Below are 20669 nucleotides of genomic sequence, written 5' to 3'. Positions count from 1 at the left end.
AAATAAGAGAAGTGTTAAAAAAGCTTTTGGGGCCAATATAATTTACAATCTTATTTTTTCTGAGTAATTTTATGTTACTTTGATTGAAGCAAAGCGTTTGACAAAACACATTGATAATTAATTGTTAATAATATATGCACAAACAAAATAAGAAATATTACCATCGGCAACAGAATGGACGCCATCAAGAAGAAGATGCAGGCCATGAAGGTCGAGAAGGACAATGCCATGGACAGGTAGTAGACATATCTTTGGGGGTGGGGGAGGGGGTAGAGTCATATAGTAGTCATATCTTTAGGAGGGCGGGTAAATTATTCTTTTATTTTATACCTTTTAGGTATACATTTCGTACGAAATGGATAGATCGGTTCATTAATCTACACATTATAATATGGAAACTTGTAAGGCGATTGATTCCTGTAACATTAGGGTACAATTTAGAAAGTGTAACTACTCTATATCTACGATTATAAAGTTGATTTTTAATGCATTTTTGTATTGATGCAGAATCAGATGTGGATTTTTATGACAGATTTACAAATAATTTTAGTCAGAATTTTAATTATTCTCCATTATCCAATCCTTGTTTAGATCTGATGCCTGCGAGCAGGCCGCCAAGGATGCCAAGATCCGTGCTGAGAAAGCAGAGGAGGAAGTTGCTGACCTTGTCAAGAAGGCTCAACAGCTCGAGGTAAGCACTTGGATTGCACAACCTTTGTCTAAAAGTCATAACTTTATGTAAAATTATTATTATTCTTGCAATATATATACATAATAAACACCAAGAAGGTGATTGGCTTATCAAAATGGGCCAGTTCTTCTTTCTAGCAGCTGAGAAAATATGACAGATAATAATTCTAGAGTAGCTTCGGCACAACTAGAAATATGAAAATCATTATTGCAGCGCAGTTTCAGGGATCATAAGGGATAAGAGGATGGACGATAAATTGATATTCATTCGCAGTTATGAAAATTCCTTCTGCGGTATAATAAAATTTTATATTGAAAAGTTCTTACATTGCTAATTTGACCCAAATCAATTAAAGTACCCAACGTTTTTAAGATGAATTAGGGTTTTTAAAAAAATGGGTACCACCGATACACTTAACAGTCCAATGTCTCCCTGTGCAGTTTTAACTTTTACCTTTTGTTAGAAATCTTGACCTGTCGTAAATTAACAAAGTACCCAAAGTTTTAAGATTTAGAAAGGTTTCTAAACTTTTGGGGACCGATACAATTAACAATCCAATATCTCCCTGCGCAGTTTCAACTTTTACTTTTTGTTTGAAAGCTTGACCGGTCGTAAATACGTTGTAAGAACCTGGGGAAAATTAAATATATTTTTCTAAACAAGTTAAATATGTACAAGGATGACAACAATCATATAAGTAGTTAAGCACAAAAAATCTGAGGTGGATTCTTTAAAAAAAAATTATGGTCGCTGCTCGCTGTTGAGGCAAAATTATTGTTGTAAAAAATGCTCCACAATTCATATAGAACATATAGGTATCTAATAGTAATACTTAATTTTAGAGTTATAGTCGATTTAGATACCAGGAACATTTACCCTTAAACAGTCTGTCCAATATCATCATTTTTTGCTGTTTTACTTTTAGTTTGTCACTAGGGACAACCTTTAATCATTCTCAGATGGAAAACAACTAAAGAACGTGTCCTAACTTTCGTAATTAAAAAAATAGCTAGTCGTTGTTTTTAGTAATTATTAGATGTAAAATAATCCAATCCATAACATTTATATATGCAATCGGTTTTTTGTAGACCTGTTATTTTTCAAGTAATTTAAGTTTTTTAGAATTAAGTTGGTTTTAAGGTACTAAAATGCAACAAAAAAAAGAAGAAAATTGCCATTATGAGCAGAAATAGTAAGATCTTTAATTTGACACCTTACTTTTTGAATTCTGTTGAGTAATTATTGAAATCAAAACTTTGAACTTTGTTTGCTCGTCACGAATGGGTTAAAACAAAATCACAAAAGTTAGGACACGTTCTTTAGGAACACGTTTATAATTTGACTGCATGCAGTCTTACTTTTAAACTTAAGAGCGTATCTACTGCATATAACTAATTATCTGCATTTTAAAGACATTAAATATTTGTATAATTTTTACATTTTGTAAAATTACACAATTGTGTTGTAAACTTCAATATACAATTTATTCTTAGAGGGACAATGATAGCTCTTTCTAAAATACAAATATAATGCTTTAAAGCTGTGCCAATTTTGAATAAATCCTTCTTTGTTTTAAAAACTAAAAAAAAATATTGACAAACAAAAGCTTCTTTTATCTGTTCAAGGTTGAAAAATATGTAAAAATAAAGGAATGCAAAGTCTGTTATTTTTATAGATAACAAATATATCAGACTAGCTAGGTCTCATATTTTTTCAGTAGGTAAGAGGTGGCAGTTTTAATATTAATATTTTTACAATATTTACTATTAACTTTAGCCTGGGTTGAAGATTCATCAACATATAAACTAATGTTAAATCTTTTGTAAAATAAAAAAAATAGATTTTAATTTCAATCTAATAGATGCTGTCAAAACTTCGCCTTGTATGGCTGGTGTCCTTTATTATGTCACAATAGTAAATAACTCTCTCGAAATAGGGCGCATCGTAGCTTTGTGGTAACGTACTAAGTTACGGTGATGAGAATACGAGTTTAAACCCAATCGTGTAACTATCTCAAAATGTTGTCTCGAATTCTCCTATCATTTAACGCAACCTCCCCCTAGTTGCGGTAGAAGAAAGATTATTAGGTAGCTTGGATGCCTAATAAACAAGTGTATAATACCAACACACCCCTTAATCACAGTGTCATTAATTACGGTGACTAACTCTGGAACACCTTCCATACTCAAACTTGGCGAGGAGATTTATTAACAAGTAGCTCTCATGAGACAGCGTGTCAAGTTGAATGTGGAGCTTGAGCTAGACCTGGCGACTTTACTAAAGTGTCTTGTCATACTCCAGGAGTTTTATGTCAAAACCCTAAGAAACTGTGGCTAATCGATCAATCAATGGCAGGTGTCCCTAATTAAGTGACCATAATGACTGACACTCTCCTAATATATTTATAGATGTTAATTGTGTACAGGTCGACCTGGACAAGGCCACTGAACAGCTCCTCACCACCACCCAGCAGCTAGAGGAGAAGGAGAAGGCCCTTCTCGCCGCTGAACTTGAGGTAATATACTGCGATATTAAGGAATAAGACACTGGCCAATAATTTACGACTTTAGTAGATTAGTTTAAAACTTGGATAATGCTAGTTTATATCAATAAATAAGGATTTGCTTTTAAGTTCAACAATTACATTTACTGAATAGTTTTTAATATCAAAAATATTTATGTAAATATTTTATGTTGGCGCGTTTTCTTATATGTTATACAATATTGATTGATTGCACTTTGATTAACATTAATCACCTTCAAGGTGAACGCTCTGAACCGTCGTGTGCAAGGCCTTGAAGAGGACTTGGAGAAATGTGAGGACAAGCTGTTGATTGCCTCTCAGAAACTAGACAAAGCCTCCACCGCCGCCGACGACTCCGAGCGTATGAGAAAGGTCTTGGAGAACAGGGCCGTCCAGGTGAGATTTAGTGTATAAACAAAAGAATTAATACCTTGAAGATTTGCATTGTCTACAACACTGCCATACTGCAGGCCTAACAGGATAACTAGAAGGTTGTATTCATTCTATGCTACCTATTTACAGTTTAACTGAAATATAATAATTTCCACTGCCTTAAAATTAGAGTTTATTTATTAGGATGGATTAATCAAATATTCATAAAAGAGTAGTTATGGATAAATATGTGGGTCTCATTTCTAAAGAACTAAAAAAATGCATCAGGTTGGAAAGAACATGAAAATAATAAATTCATGAAGCTTTGTATAGTGCCTGTTTAAAATGACGTCATACTGCCCTACCATTGGTCAATTTAAATGTATACTGGTCTGTCATTGTTAGTTTAGTCTGTGTATTGTCTTTGCATTGGACATTTGTATTGTATGACGTCATTTTTTATAGGCACTGTACAGATCTTCTAATTTCATTCTTATGATTGTATCTCATTCAAATACATCCGAAGAAGTAAATATCATTATTGCTGTACTTAAGGATGAAGAAAGAATGACCAAACTGGAGGAGGAACTGAAGGATGCCAGAACCCAGGCTGAGGACGCAGATAAGAAATATGATGAAGTTGCTAAGAAACTTGCACAGGTATAAGTTTACAAATATAAATTGTTTTAGATGATGTCAGTAGTAAATAGATGATTAGTACTGTATACCATAATTGATTTCTTGTATGTAGGGATCTTAAGGAATAAGACAATAAACAAAGCTGATATAAATTCCAATGATTATAGGGATGCTCTGCTTATAACATTATACCTTGTTGTAATAGGAATCAGTATACCAAAAATCAGATGAATCAAATAATATTTACATACAAAAATTTGTTGTCAAAAAAGTAAAAAATCAATATGTTTTAAATGGACGTACGGACTTTTTGGTAACGATTATAGAGTTACTGCGCTTTCTAAGTTGTATCTAACTGTTATAGAAATCATCATGCAAAGTTTTAAATCGTTGGTACAATTCTAACATGACAATTTAACCAAAACTGTAACGGACGGACGGACGGACCGACCCTAATTATAGAAAAGCTTCGCTTTTAAAGTTGCTAATAACAAAGATGAACTTCAGGTTGAAGCTGACCTGGAGAGAGCAGAAGAGAGAGCCGAGACTGGAGAGACCAAGATCATGGAGTTGGAGGAGGAGTTGAGAGTTGTTGGTAACAACTTGAAGTCCCTCGAAGTCTCCGAAGAGAAGGCTAACCAGGTAAACAATGGTTACTACATTGACAGGATCCATATTTTCTAAATATTTGATTTTCATAAACTGATGGATAGAGAGTAGGATCATGGAAAGAAAACGATGTAGTGGGTTTCGTCATATTTGCGCAGTAGCTATGATATGTTATTTTAGGTTAGGTTAGGTAAATGTTAATGATTGTCCAGCAGGGTTAGAACCCCCAGCAGGAGCTAGAAAAGCTACTGAAAAAAAACAATTTTTTCAACTAATACTAATACTCTAAGAAGAGTGGATGAGGGCAAAAGTTGCACAAACTTTCAATTTTAATTTTCAAGCAAGGAAGAGAAAAACTATTTTGTGGGATTAGATAGTGTTTTCCCCTATGCTTTTTTATCCCCTTTGCAGTTAAATCAGATATAGTCCCATTTGTGACAACGTCTCTTAAGGGGCGTTTCGTCTTATTTTCACAGTAGTTTTTAATAGGTTATTTTAGGTTAGGTGATTGCCCCCCACAGAAGCTAGAAATAGGAGAAAAGCTATTGTGAAAATACGCCGAAACGCCCCTATGATCATATGATGAAAATAATTAATTTAGAATTTGACTCCATTGATAAACAATTAAATGATAAAATTATTTGTTTAAAATTGTAGAGAGAGGAATCTTACAAGGAGCAGATCAAGACTCTGACCGCCAGATTGAAGCAGGCCGAGGCCAGAGCTGAGTTCGCTGAGAGATCTGTACAGAAGCTCCAGAAGGAGGTAAACATAATTTAATTATTGGTTAAAGAGAATGGGAAGAAACAAATATAGATAAAAAAACAATTTAATCAACAAGGTATTAATTGCCTACATCTATTTGTTTTTAAAAATAGTTAAAATATTTCTAGTTTTTCGAGGGAATGGAAGATTCGCTAACACAAAAATTTGCCCAAAAAGTAAATACATCTGGTCATCCTTATACTAAAGTAACAGGATGCTTGTCTGTGTGTCTGTGTATCTGTCTGTGTGTCTGTACCGAAGGATCTCGCTAACCGCTGAACCGATCAGGTTCTCTTTAACAGGGTAGCTTCTCATAGGTCCCGGGAAGGTTTATAACTATTTTCTTGAGGGGTGGGACTCCCCCAACCCCCCCCAAAAAATGAAAAATCTCCCCCCCAATTTTTTTTTAAAATTTTTAACTAAAATTTAAAATGAGGGGGGCGGGGCGCACCCCCCCCCCCCGAAAAAAAAAATTCTTTTTCGCCCCCCCCAAAAATTTTTTTTTTACTTTTTCTTTTAAAATCTAAAATAAGAAATTCAATTATTAAATTCGACTCTCTCCTCCTCAAGTGCCCCCTAGAGGCCTCTAGGGGCGTAGCCGCTAGTATACTAAATAGAAACAAGACAATAAAACCATACTTGAATATAATATTCATGATATATAATTGTTTCTATACTGATTTTTTCTTTAGATTGTTGTTTTATACATTTAACAAAATTTAACAAGGAAAATACATTAAAAATCATTTCAGTAGACGTTAAAATTAATGACCTTATTTTTATTTTGTCTAAAATCAACAATGAATAAAGAAAAACTTTTAGTACTTTATGAATATTGTGTATATAAAGTGTCAAGTAGAAACATAATCTATCAACTTCCCCCCTTTTCAATTTATTTTATATATTCATTCATGTACCTTTTTGTCTTATAGCTTTAGTTCACTGTAAAAAGATATAAATCTAATAATCATTTTTTGTTTGGAAAAAAATATATGATATAACATCTAAATCTTAGATAATAGTAAACTTAAAACTTAAATGTAAAGTTCAAATAATGAAAATATACTAAAATTTTAAAAAAATATATACATTTACTAAGTATATTTGCGATAACTTTTATTTAATAGATTCTTCCAATTTTTAACATTTACAAAAGGGCCTTCTTTATTGCTTCAAGATCCATGACAGATCTATATAGGAAATAAATGTCTATAAATGAGCTCAAATTTTCCAAGCAATAATCGTTTAAAACTAATAGTGCTCCAAAAATCCATAATAAACTCTCATTGCCCAGAACGATAAGACCCATTATTTACTTTATTAAAAATAAATTCATTTTTTTCATTTCATGTTGCTATTTACATTATATTGATGTATTTAATTTATGATCATAAAAAAGAAAATCATAATTCATGATATAGTAAATTTAAGAAAACTCTGTTTTAAAAGAATTCGATTGTGGCGGCACTTCCTGTGTGTTCAAATATTGAAACTAAAATTTTAATCATATTAACCCTTTGTTGATGGCAAACTGAAAAAAATATAATTGAAGAAATCTTAAAATCATTTAAATTATTAAATATTCACTACTTTCTTTTAGATAGTAAAGGCGGGGGCGGAAAATTGATTTATTGAGAAATAGATAAATAGATATATACTTAGCTTATAGAACACTAGCCAATAGCGAGATATAGTTATATCGAGCAAACTCTAGTATTCAAATATAGAGAAAATAAAAAATAAAAATACAAAAACAATATGATAGCTAGCAAAATTAAAAATGAAATTTAAAAAATTTCGAGCTAAGCTGTAAATCCATGCAAAAACTGTTTGTCATGTTTAATGAGCCAAAAATGTGTTGTGCTCACAATTCATTCATGTTGCAAAATAACTCAAGTAGGCTGCAAAGTCAAGGGATTCAAAGGATAGTGCCTCTCAATAAAAAAATATATTTACTCTCAATTCCCTTTGTTAAGAATTATTTGAACCATACTGTAAATAATTTTCAAGAATTTGCCTGGAAAAAGTCAGATTATGTCTTTGGTATAATATAGTCCTGTGGTTTTCTAACAATGTTATTTATTAAAAAAGAAAACTACCAAGAATTTAAGCAATCTAATTTTGATTACTAATGCAATATCCTTTGTTCCCTGGCAAAGCTTCTCAAGGCTTTCTTTATAATTTCCCCACTCTTGCCTAAGTGTGTGAGTTGCTTGTATTTGAAGATTAGGGATGTGGGTAGGAATTAAATAGACCCAAAATTAGAATTTGCTAGGATAATATATATTGAGATGTCCTGCTTTTTCTTTTCAGTATAAAATGAAACAATTGGGAAGAATTTTTTGCAATAATAATTATAAATATGATGATTTATTAAAAGAAAAACTCAGATAAAAAAGTTTAACTTCCAAAATGGGGTATTCCTGTCCAGTTTTTTGTTTAGGAATGAATATTTCTTACCCGAGGGAATAAATGATGGACCGATAGGTCATCATTTATTCACGAGGGTAAGAAATATTCATTCCTAAACAAAAAACTGGACAGGAATATCATTCTCATTTAAACAAAAAACTTACATACGGACATACAGACAGACGGACATTTCAAATTATAGAGTAGCTTCGCTACTAAAAAAGGAGATTATTTTCTTTCTTTTAGTAATTAATAAAAATTATAAAATCTTCCAAAAAAAATTAAAAATCTTCTAAAATCATACCAGGGATATAAATGAGATACCAGGGAAATAAATGAATATTTACATCCACTATTTAAGGGGTTGTTTATATGGGAATGAATATTTACATCCACTAGTTAAGGGGTTGTTTATATGGGAATGTATATTTAAAACTATGTAAAAAAAATGTACAGTATAATAACTTATAAAACATATACATACTCCTTTCTCCATGAAAGTGGGGAACAATATAAAAATTTACAAAATTCCCTTGAAACTTCAAACACTGTGACGTTAGTCACCATTTTCATAAATATTTTTCACAAAATAAAAGAAAATTAATTTGCTATGCATAAAAAAGGTTTTAGTGCCTTCAAGTTAATTTAAAATTTGTATCTAAATGAATTTATAATAATCTTTGACCAGACAATATCCCCCTGAGATTTTTTTCAGCACCCATTGTTCCTAATATTGAAATTGACATATTTAGTGACTTATCTGTGTCTATCTATAGCTCGGCTTAACTAGGAATGATATTTTAAAATACTTTTAGAGAAAAATAGTTATTTATAAAAAAAAAATTTGATTTTTTTAGCTTCAGCAAAAAAAAGACAAAATGTATTATTTCTTTTTATAAAAATTCATAATCTTTCAGATAATCTGATAATACTTATTTCTTGCATCGTATTATAAACAGCTTTCCAAGATTTATAGAATGTACAATTAAGATTAAAACCAGTTTTTTGCCCCGAGATGCTGAAGGCTGAGAACCTTTTCTAATCCACCGGATATTAATCGGTTTCGCATGAATTCAAGAAATTTTATTTATCTTAGTCTCACTTGACTCAGTATTACCGAGCATTCATAAGAATTATTTTGACTTTTTAACAATTTATCTGTCTACCTAGGTTGACCGTCTTGAGGACGAGCTGTACCAGGAACAGGAGAAGCTGAAGGCCATCAGCGACGAGCTCGAACAGACATTCGCCGAGATGTCTGGCTACTAAACACATTTACCCCCACCATATCAATATTCTACCTGTAACTATATGTCTACCAATGTCAAACACCAATGGGAAATCGCGAAATATATATGTGTGTGTGTGTGTTTGCAGAAAACCAACCAATCACAAGCAAGAAATTTCCCGCCAAAAACTTTGTTTTGAACCACACACACACACACTTCTCTCTCAGTATGCTGTTGTCTTCTAACAAGATCTCACAAGCTGATATACTTGCCTCTCCACCGCATGGAGACAGGTAAAAATATTTAGATTTTATTCAAATATTTGACATGCTTTTTTTTTACACATATAGACAAATTGTAATGCAATTTTTATGTATTTTTTTTTATTTTTCAGCCCTTTTCATCTGTTTTTGTACAAATTTGACAAGGAATGCTCTTTCTGCCAATTACAAAGGTAAATATTTGATGGTAACGAAGCTGCTCTGCAAGTCAGAAAAAACAGTCTGTAGATAGATTAAACTTTCGATCAACAATGCAGGGCAGGGGTTAGAATATTGGGATGCACTGAATTGTTTGATTGATTAAATACCTTGTTTTAATTGAACAAAATTGTCCCTGTTTAATTTCAAAAAGTATGTAAGATACAACTATTTCTGAAATATTCCAGTCCAATGTAGCAAGAATGACAGACAAATGAATTCTTAATGATTCAAAAATATTTTTATGAAAATAGAACTTCAACCTTCGGGGGGCAAACAAACATTTTTCCTTTGACATAAATGAATACATATAATAGGATTATTGTAGGTGCGTGCACAGTATTCTTTCATGCAAAAAAGGTGTAATAGGAAACTAGCGAAATGAGTTGTTGATTTCACAACAAGTGGCTGTTGGGCGATCAACCCTCCACCCTTGAAATTGGAAAAAATAAAAACAAAGGGGGGGGGGCAGGGGTAAATTTTTTCTATGTCTTATCCTAAAGGGGTGTGGGGGCGACCATGTGGTGCCCCAACCCTGCTGAGCTACCTGATACCCAAAGTAACTTAACCTAACATGCTCTAAAATAATAAAGTATAAAACTAAAAAATACCTCCCCCCTTTTTAAATTTTTTTCTAAGAAAGCACATTGAGGGAATTTTGAAAGAAATTTTATTGAATTTTATGTATTGTAAATATTTATTCAGAAGGTAGAAAAAAAATAAATGAAATTATAAAGGGGATTTACACAACCCACTGGGAATTTGGTTGATTTTCTCTTGCACGCCCCTGGATTTATTTTAAGTACTTTCTTTCTCATAAAAAATTGCCATAATTACATTTGTATTTACATAATCATAAACAAGAAATATGAATTTATATTTGTCAATTTTATACTTGTTTGAACAATATACATTTGGTATGGATATTTAGTAATGACAATCATGTCTAACGAAAAATATGAGGTAAGGGGAAGTCAACCCTCCTATATAGAATTAGTTTTATCAAAAAAATAGGCACTGCTACAGGCTGCTGCCTAGCCTACAGCCTGCCTAAAAAAATGGGGTTGGGAGATTTTTTGTTTTTTGGGGGTTGGGGATGTCCCACCCCCAAAGAAAAGAGCCTAAAACCACCACATGACCAGTAGGTATATTCCCTGAAGAGTAGAATCCGATCGGTTCAGTGTTTACCGAGATCTTAAGGGACAGACGGACGGACGGAAAGACATCATTCTACTTTGTAGTATAGATATACAATTTTTAAAAATAACTAATAATAAAGATGTTAGAATTGTAAGAATAAGAACAATCAACGTTACTAGAAATCCTCATACAAATAAAATTAAAAGGATGTTTATTAATCTGTCTCCGTGTGTGTACTAAAGGATCTTGCTAACCGCTTATCGATATGGTTCTCCTTTACACTGAAGCTTCTCCTAGTTCCTGGAAAGGTTTAAAACTGTATTGGAGGCGGGTTACCCACACCCTTCCCAGATAAATCTCCCCTAGAAAAATTACCCTTCAATCCAATTTTTTTTAAAACTAAATTAAAAAAATTATCTTTTTAATCTAAGAGAATGAAACTAATATAAAAAAATTTTCTTTATATATATAGCTATATTATACTTTTTTTCTCTCAAATTTTTAGTAAAAAATATATCAATTGCAAATTTTAATTTTGTTTCAGATTAGAGAGCCGGCAGAAAAGCAAGAGCCTTGACAATATCCCCACAATTTCTTAGTATTCTTATACATATCATATATCTTTATTATCTATGCTATGCACAGCTTTTATTATAATTTACACATTTATTTATTAATATCGAACTTATGCAACAATTGATAATACTTCTAGAATCATTTGCTCATTATTTATTAAATAATTTTTCATTTTTTTGCCAATTTCATAGCTCATCTGCTTATTAATTATACATATCAAGTAGAACCTTTAGAAATATGTTCAAACTACTATGAAAATGTCATTAAAATGAAAAATAATGAAAACCTAGATGTTTTACTGTAGATTTTATACATCGACTATATTGCTTGCATTGTTATAACTTAAAATCCAGTTCTTTCCTCTGTTAAATTTCGCCATTATTGTTTATTTAATGTTGTTAAAAAAAACATATTTTGAGAAAAAGCCTTTAAAGATGCCAAGCTTTTTGAAAACATTAATGATTGATTATTAGTTTTATAGTTATCTATCTCTAGTTTATACAAGTTATTATATATGATACATATGTTTAGTTATAGTGTTATTTACCCTTCTGGAGTATTATCTGTGTTATTTGTAAATGTTATTTATTATACATGCACGCACCCACCTGATTCTTGCTCAGTCCATATCTTTACAAAGGAATTCATTTTAATTAGTCAAGAAAAGAATTTCCTTATTGTTTTAAGATTCTGTGATAAACATTAATTATTTTCAAAAAAAAAAATATTTTTCAAATAATAAGTTTAAGCAATTTTTGTTCAAATCCTCAAATGTCAAAGTTAATTCAAACAAGATTTTATTTGCATAGATTTGATTAAACTCCTTAATAATTTAAGTTTGCAAATCTATTAGCTAATATATCTTATTCTCTTGTTTGACTAATGTAAAACTACACCAAGTATTATTATGCAACTAAACTGGGTCTTAATTATCCATTCTTAATTACAGTTTTTGTCATTCTGAATTGATAATTTAGTTTAGAGAGATTATAGTTGATTATTGTAAGCTGTATTTACATGACTGTATGTTGGTATACCTACTAACATATAGGTCAACCTAACTTAGTAGTTATACCAATCTTTCATGTAATCCCACAAATTACCATTAACATGGAAAATATTAATCATATTTCATATTTGTATTATCAAGAAAAGTATAATTAAATTACAAAATATGCCCAATAAATTTTCTTTACTTTCAGAGTTTGAATTAAGCAAAACCTACCACCAAAATGGACGCCATTAAGAAAAAGATGCAGGCCATGAAGGTAGAAAAGGACAATGCCATGGACAAGTAAGATTTTTTTCTAACTTTTATTATTTTATTAAATTTTTGTAAATTTTATGCAATTTTAGGAGATTTAAAAAATAATAATTTTGCCTCAATCAGCGAGTAGCGAGCCTAATTTTTAAAAAGAATCCACCTCTGGTTGTTTAATACTGCATACCAACGGCTTCACTCTAGAGGCAATTGAAGTATTGTTAAGGGAAAACCGACACCCCCCCCCCCACTTACAATTTTAGGATTAAAAAGAAAAAATGGCTCTTTTTTTCTAGGGTCGATTTCTCTTGGGAGGGTGATAATACCCTCCCCCAAAATAGTTATTAACCTTCCCAGGAACTATGAGAAGCTACACTGTAAAGGAGATCCATATCGGTTCATCAGTTATCGAGATACTTTGGTACAGACAGACTGACAGACACACAGATAAAATTATAATTATCTAGAAATAAAACTGCCAGGAATCTAAAACTTTTAATGTTTGTCAGGTCAGATGTCTGTGAGCAGGCCGCCAAGGATGCCAAGATCCGCGCAGAGAAGGCCGAGGAAGAGGTGGCTGATCTTATCAAGAAGGCCCAACAGCTTGAGGTACTGAATTCTTAAATTTTTCACAGATTTTCTGTAATATTTTTGGAGGATTTTTTTTAGCTATAATTCCTTGTTTTGTCAGTCAACAAAATATGAAAAGAGCAAAATAAGTAAAAATAACACAAAATATTGAAAACTTTAGATTAGACTGCGTAGATACTGTCCAGTAACTAAAAATAATTTGTGTATTATTTTTGTTATGATTAAAATTATTATATCTAATTCAACATTTTTTTCTATTTTACTTTTTCTCGAGAAGAAAAAAATTTAAAAAATTTAGATTCCAACCCTTTAAGCTATTTTTAAAAATAGAGTCTTAACAAAAAAATTACAACAACTATAGAAGCGAAGCTCTAAAATTTGATGATAGGACAAACGAACATTAACTCTTTTACTTCCCAAAATTAAATTAGAGTTTACCCTTACGGACGGTCGTACGGTCAAATAAAAAGTTCTTTGTTTTCTAAAAAAATTACAGGATCCCAGGTAAAAGGTAAGTCCTAACTTAAATTCTGCACATGATCAACCTGTTAAGGTTGATTTGGATAAGACTAAGGAGCGGCTGTTGACCACTACTCAACAGCTGGAGGAGAAGGAAAAGGCGCTGTTGGCTGCCGAACTTGAGGTCAGTCATGGGGTGTTAGCCGCGCTTTTTTTGTTCAGGTTGATTTGGACAAGACTAAGGAACAGTTGTTGACCACGACACAACAGTTGGAGGAGAAAGAGAAGGCCCTTTTGGCTGCTGAGCTGGAAGTAAGTCAGGGGCATGCATACATACTTTGGCAATTTTTTTAGAAAAAAAGTTGATAAAAGTATCGGATCATGGTATGAAAACGAAGTAGCGGGTTTCGTCGTATTTTCACAGTTGCTTTTGATAGGTTAATTGTAGGTTATAATTGCCCAGCAGGGTTAGAGCCCACCTGTAGTGGCTAAAAATAGGACAAAGAGCTACTGTGTAAATACGACGAAACCCGCTACTTCGTTTTCTTTCTATGATCCAAAGTATATCCTAAAAATAGAGACTAATGCTACAACGTTTGGCCAAACTATTCTGATTGACGCCATAAAATAAAAAATATGACGGTGATAGGGATACTTGGGCCAAAAGTTTAAAAATTTGTCCACTTTTTTAGGAGACACTTTTACCATCTTCAAAAAATAAAATTTTTCAGAATTCATAATTCTAATTGTACTGTTGATATAGATTTGGTTTTAGATAAAAAAGATCATAGTTTGTTCATCTTTTAGTTAGGGTAGGTTAATTTTAATTGAATAAACTTGTATATAATTTAATTGTAAATATACTAGCGGTTACGCCCCTAGAGGCATCTAGGGACACTTAAGCAGGGTCGATTTCTCTTGGGAGAGTGATGATGCCCTCCCCCAAAATAATTATGAACCTTTCCAGGACCTATGAGAAGCTACCCTATATATAAGAATCATATCGGTTCAGTGGTTAGCAAGACCCTTTGCTACAAACAAACAAACACCCTGTTACTTTATTACAAGGATAAAATGTTTAGTATTTTCTAAATGAGCGGGGTAGCTTGCTCGTGAGCACTTCATTTGCTTTTTTTAACTTTAATTCGGTCAAGTTAGGTTAGGTTAAATTGGGTCCTGGATAGCCCCACCGGATTAGGGCAACGTAAGCAAAGGAAAATAAAAAATAAAGGGAGGGGGGGGGGGCTATTAGTGCTCATCCGGCCACTTATGGGACAATACCAAAAGTATCAACTGTAAAAATATTATCTATTTGAAAAAAACATCCACCTTTTTTAGACAATAAGAACATTGCATGATTTTCATTATATCATCTTATAAATGAAATCAAGAATATCACAAGAATAATATTAACCTGTATAATTGAAAGTTTCATGAGACAGAAATGATAAGAAAATTGATAGACATTTAATGAGGTTTTTTTCTGTACACATAAAGATTGCATGAAAAACAATTTCATACTTTTAGCAGCCAGGGAGGGAGAGGACATTGGACTGATAATTAAACTGGTTCCCTTATTCTTTAGGTTAAACACTTTGGGTACTTTTATTGGATTTTGATTGGTTGATTCCAAACTGAAAAAATGTTTTACATTGTCATTGGGGATTTTCATCAATTTCTCGTCCATTGTCTTATCCCTAAAGATACCTGCTTAGAAGCATGTAGATAGATCCTTTAATAAGATTACACTGTTCTATCATTTCTTCAAGACTGACTTCAATATAATTTTCGCGAAACTTTCTGCATGTCTTACGCAACGGATGGTTTGAAAAAATGGGATTGATTGGCAAAAAAAGAACAAATTTACATTGATTTTAAAGACTTACAATTAGTCCGTTTTTCTTGTGAAAAATTCATTGTTACTATTGTACGTTTTCGTTCTGTTTTTTAATCCATAGCATTTTAAATATTTTATGGATAGTCTGTAGAAGAAATGAATAATTATATAAATTAGAGGATAGTATTTAGCATTTTGTAATTCTTTTAGATTGTCCAGTCCAAATCTCGATAATCAAGCATCGAAAGTTGTAATGATAAGGGGAAAATACATATAATCTTTATCATGATGAGGTATAACTTAAAACCTGTACAAAAAATCTAACTTAATATTATTATATATTTGATATTAATGTTGTTATTTTTCAGAATTGTTAATGCTATTATTCAACATGTTTTTCCCCTTTACTTGTGTGTGTGTGTTTTTGTGTTAAAGCTTTTTGTTTTAGTTGTGTCTTTGTTTACAATTTATTTTGTCTGTCTGTCTATCTAAATGTTATCGAAACGTGTGTAACTTAATAGCACATTACCTATATAACTTGAACATTTTTATAAAAAAAGTCGGGAATAGTCCCTTTCGTGACAACGCACCTTAAGGGGCGATTTGTCGCATCTTTAAAATGACTTTTATAGGTTATTTTAGGTTAGTTTATATTGGGTTAGGTGATTACCCCACAGGGTTAGGCAATTGGCCCTGCAGGGTTAGAGCCCCTGCAGAGGTTAGAGGTAGGAGAAAAGCTACTGCGAAAAACACGAAGAATCGCCCCTTAAGGTGCGTTGCCACGAAAAGGAATATACCCAAGTCCCAAAAAGTCTTTCATTTCTATACTTTATTGTTGTCAACAAAAATATTGATATGACGTACTAATAATGAAGAATTTTTTCACTGTTTTGTGAAAGTTACATATCCAATAAGCTACTTATGAATGTTGCCGTCCTTGCTTTTTTTATTGCAAAATAAAATCAATTAATATTAGCTTAAAATGGATAAAAGAGGAAAACTTAAAAACATAATTTAATAGCATATGTTTGAAATTTTAATTTACAGAGCTTTGTGCTTTTTGTTTGGTTAATTTTTATAATATCGTTATTTATTTGCATATAATAAGTATAATTTCTAAATTTATAATAGAAAAAACTTCTTATTAATGCATTGTCTAAACTTTTTCATAAAATTCACTAATATTTGGAATCAGAGGCGTGTGGAATTTTTCCACCCCCTTATAGCTCACAGCCCCCCCCCCTGAAATGTCTGTGCACGCCACTGTTTGGAATGCCATTGTTTAAAAATCATTTGTATGTCATTTTTGTAAATTCTCTGACTAATTTTGCATGCGAGGAAAAACATTAAATCTTTAATAAGGTGAACGCTCTGAACCGTCGTGTGCAAGGCCTTGAAGAGGACTTGGAGAAATGTGAGGACAAGCTGTTGATTGCCTCTCAGAAACTCGACAAAGCCTCCACCGCCGCCGACGACTCCGAGCGTATGAGAAAAGTCTTGGAGAACAGAGCTGTTCAGGTAAAGTTGAATTTTAGGATCCAATGCGAGACAACGACATAGCTTCCTCATAAAGTATATCCAAATTGACACACACACAAAACTGAGAGTTTAATTTAAAAACTTTAACTGGACAAAGTGTATTAAAAATCAGCCATGTGACGTCATAAAAAAGGGACTATCCATCTCTTTTTTATTGGTTTTCTTTTCCACTTTTCCTCTCATCTCCCTCATTTTTATGACGTCACATGGCTAATTTTTGAGACAGCATTTTGTAGTTGTCAGGAAGATCTGCCAATCTCAAAGTATTTTTTTTACATTTAAAGAGAGTTGTTTAGTGATACCAAAACACAAACGGTATATGGTATCAACAGTGAATTTGCCCCTAGCCTCTAGGGGCTTTGCCCCAAGAGGTAAGAAGCTTGGGCATCTTAGTCAAATTGAGAATATTTATCCCTAGACTCATTGAGGGTAGTTTTTTTTTGGGGGGGGGGGGATTTCCCACCTCCCAAGAAAATAGCTAAAAACCACCTCAGGACCAGTAGATATATTCTCTGAAGAGAAGACTCCAATCTGTTCACTGGTTACGGAGATCAGACGGACAGACGGACGTACAAACATCAAGCTACTTTGTATTATAGATAAGCATGAAATGTTGGACATAGCAATCATTTCATTGGACTAGTAGCAACTCACTGAAGGAACAAGCCCTTCATAGTTTTAGAAATGGAGATTTTCATTTTTTCCAATAAGTCAGCTAAGAAGTGGTTTTGTGGGGGGGTCGATCAACATCTCCTTATATCACTCCGACTGTTCTACGGTCAACATTTCGTCGCCTTAAATCATATTACTCAATTATTGCTCTGATTTGCCATCCAGGGTAATAAACCTATCATATTTTTAGATACATAATCTATAATTATAATATTTAGGATGAGGAAAGAATGAGTAAACTTGAGGAGGAGTTGAAGGAGGCTAGAACCCAGGCCGAGGATGCCGACAAAAAGTACGACGAGGTTGCCAAGAAGCTGGCCCAGGTAGAGACAGATCTGGACAGAGCTGAGGAGAGAGCCGAGACTGGAGAGACCAAGATCATGGAGCTGGAGGAGGAGTTGAGAGTTGTTGGTAACAACTTGAAGTCCCTCGAAGTCTCCGAAGAGAAGGCTAACCAGGTATTTAGCAGTTTTAGTAGAGAAGCTACTTTATAATTCACTTTGTCCGTCCATCAATACTATATGCTATGGGGGAAATGTGATTTTTTTGGGTTGATACGTAAGATAAACTGTTGAAAATTTGGGTGATTATTCTTTGTAATAATGAGCCTCCAATACTTAATTTAATTAGTCCGTCAGACTCTCCGTCAGGCTATCATAAGATTTTGCTACTTATGGATGATATTATCCTTGTTGAAAAGTATAGTAAACTGTGATACAGTAATAATGTGGAGGATAAGAGAGGTTTCGAGTTAAAAACATAGCCTATACTATGAAAAAATTCACTATATAGGATACCCATAATGGTCCACAAAATCTAAAGCTACATACATACAGATAGACATCCTATATAAATATATACATCAACAACTATTAATTTCAGAGAGAGGAATCTTACAAGGAGCAGATCAAGACCTTGTCCGCCAGATTGAAGCAGGCTGAGGCCAGAGCTGAGTTCGCTGAGAGATCTGTACAGAAGCTCCAGAAGGAGGTCAGCTTTTATACATTTAGTTTTTTCTTTGCTTTTACATATATATTATAAAGGGTGAATTTGATCTTAAATTCATTTATGAAAGAGTTATCCTACCTATTTGAATAGTAGAATGTTTTCAGAAAGTTTAAGTGTTACATCAAAATCATTTTTTTGAATTCTAAAATAATAGTAGTGACTCCCAAAACGATTGGGCAAAATTACACAAACATTATGATAATTAAAAAAAAACTTTTGTCGAAATTCAATATTTTTTATAGCTTTTACTATCGGCTTTGTCCCTAGCCTCTTGAAGCTTTTAATTTTTTTTCCTTGGCAGGTTGACCGTCTTGAGGACGAGCTGTACCAGGAACAGGAGAAGCTGAAGGGCATCAGTGATGAACTTGAACAGACCTTCGCTGAAATGTCCGGCTACTAAGCGGATGACGTCGCTAATACATTTAATAAACCACAAAAAAAATCCACCAATTTCAACCGCAAAAAATGTACCAAATTTGTTTCGTACAAGATATGTTCCTGCCAGTTTATGCTTGAAAGTAATCCCATATTGGGAACATTTTTGGTTCCCATGGAAATTTGAGCCTTAAATGATTTCTACAAATCTTATCAACTTCTCAAAGCCTTTCAATAATAAAGGTAAAATATTTTAATAAATATTTTTATTTAAAATTAAAACAATGGCACGTGAAATAATCTAAGCATTCTCCCATTTAATTTAAATTTAAAAGGTATCTTTTACCCAGTAGGCCCTATCCCTGTGGTTTTCTTTCTAAATATACATAATTTAAACTAATACAAAATATGATGAGATCGAAAAATATAAAATATTAGGTAAGTCTAAGGCAGGGACGTCCAAGCTTTTTATTTTGTATGTGTTTGGGGGGGGGGGGGGGGTTAAAAAGGAGGAGTTTCAATGGTTAGAGGGGGGAAATCTAATATATATTTTTTTAATGAAGAGGTGAAATGAGGGGTTTCAAAGTTTTAGGGGGGTAAACACCCATTTACTCCCACCCTTGGACGTCTATAGTCTAATGGCCTTCGTTTCTAAACCCCCCCCCCCCCCCCCGATTATGCATTTTTTATTTTATAATAATGGTTTTTTTTTCAGGCTATTCTTAATTATGGAGCAGTACTGCCTTCAAAATTATTATATAGTATTAGATTATGTATTTTAGCATTTTTAAACAAAAAAAATCATGTCGAGATGAGAAAATTTACATAGTTTTATTATTATTTGTACAAGTATCAATGTGTAACATTGTAGCGAAGCCACACAGAATAGTTTGGAATCAATGTCTTCATTCCTAATCAATGTAGACGATAAATTGAATATTTTATATCAATGAAAATAATAATTTTTAAATGTTTCTAATTTTATAAATTATTATTTTACAGATTTTTTTGACGAAAATATTTTTTGTCATAAAAAAAACTGTTTGTTTATTAAAAAGATTAAATATTATTGTTAGTGCATTTTAGTTTAGGAAATACTGATTGATGCCCATATAATTATTGTTGTTAGATCAGAAAAAAACATCGTTTTGTAAAAGCCAGTTCTTTCCTCTTACTGTTAGATTTCTTCATTATATTTATATAAAAAATGTCTGTTTATATGAGCAAAGCTGCATATAAAGTAAAAGAATACAAACTGCCTCATTTTTTATTTGTTGTTGTTGAAATTTTTGACAAGTATATAGATTAAATATGCAATAATTATTATTATGTTTATATTATTTTTATCTATCTCCTTACCAATATGTGATATGTGATATATATGTAAAGCGAGTAAGCTAGAGTTTTTTTTATTATTATTTTCATATTTTTTGTTATATCTCTAATTATTGTACTCAGTCATTCTATGAATAAATGCTTATAATTAAAGAA

General features: G+C 32.3%; 2 protein-coding genes across 4 annotated transcripts in view; both read left to right on the top strand.

The window, feature by feature from the left end:
• Positions 1-12639, top strand: part of LOC145318702 (tropomyosin-like) — a 23659-nt gene extending 11020 nt beyond the window's left edge. The window contains exons 3-12 of one of the 2 annotated variants that reach the window (XM_080160152.1): positions 174-236; positions 592-691; positions 3117-3206; positions 3456-3611; positions 4143-4247; positions 4734-4868; positions 5493-5600; positions 9183-9534; positions 9636-9695; positions 11405-12639. In XM_080160152.1, the coding sequence (XP_080016278.1) occupies positions 175-236; positions 592-691; positions 3117-3206; positions 3456-3611; positions 4143-4247; positions 4734-4868; positions 5493-5600; positions 9183-9281 (855 nt within the window). In that variant the 5' untranslated portion in view covers position 174 and the 3' untranslated portion in view covers positions 9282-9534; positions 9636-9695; positions 11405-12639. Of the gene's footprint in view, positions 1-170; positions 237-591; positions 692-3116; positions 3207-3455; positions 3612-4142; positions 4248-4733; positions 4869-5492; positions 5601-9182; positions 9535-9635; positions 9696-11404 lie in introns of both variants that reach the window. The other variant, XM_080160153.1, reaches the window with a different exon arrangement.
• On the top strand, positions 12576-20669 carry LOC145318700 (tropomyosin-like). 2 transcript variants are annotated; one of them, XM_080160151.1, is made up of 8 exons: positions 12576-12730; positions 13207-13306; positions 13970-14059; positions 16947-17102; positions 18014-18253; positions 18678-18785; positions 19105-19421; positions 19894-20669. In XM_080160151.1, the coding sequence occupies exons 1-7, from the start codon at positions 12669-12671 to the stop codon at positions 19201-19203; spliced, it is 855 nt and encodes a 284-aa protein (XP_080016277.1). In that variant the 5' UTR covers positions 12576-12668; the 3' UTR covers positions 19204-19421; positions 19894-20669. The 2 variants fall into 2 exon arrangements, with proteins under 2 accessions (XP_080016277.1, XP_080016276.1); XM_080160150.1 differs by lacking the exon at positions 13970-14059 and adding an exon at positions 13842-13931 and having other exon boundaries at positions 12577-12730.

The sequence above is a fragment of the Acartia tonsa genome, chromosome 5 (assembly GCF_053477335.1).
Source record: "Acartia tonsa isolate MP-2025a chromosome 5, ASM5347733v1, whole genome shotgun sequence".
Lineage (NCBI taxonomy): Eukaryota > Metazoa > Arthropoda > Copepoda > Calanoida > Acartiidae > Acartia > Acartia tonsa.
Note: the sequence above shows the minus strand (reverse complement) of the source record. Positions and strands in the feature narration are given on the sequence as shown.

What these genes read in the sequence shown, in the direction of transcription:
- LOC145318700 (XM_080160151.1), top strand. Translation starts at nt 12,669, where the DNA reads ATGGACGCCATTAAGAAAAAGATGCAGGCCATGAAGGTAGAAAAGGAC. An exon ending in TTTTGGCTGCTGAGCTGGAA is followed by an intron (nt 14,060 to 16,946) that starts GTAAGTCAGGGG and finishes ATCTTTAATAAG; the next exon opens with GTGAACGCTCTGAACCGTCG. An exon ending in TACAGAAGCTCCAGAAGGAG is followed by an intron (nt 18,786 to 19,104) that starts GTCAGCTTTTAT and finishes TTTCCTTGGCAG; the next exon opens with GTTGACCGTCTTGAGGACGA.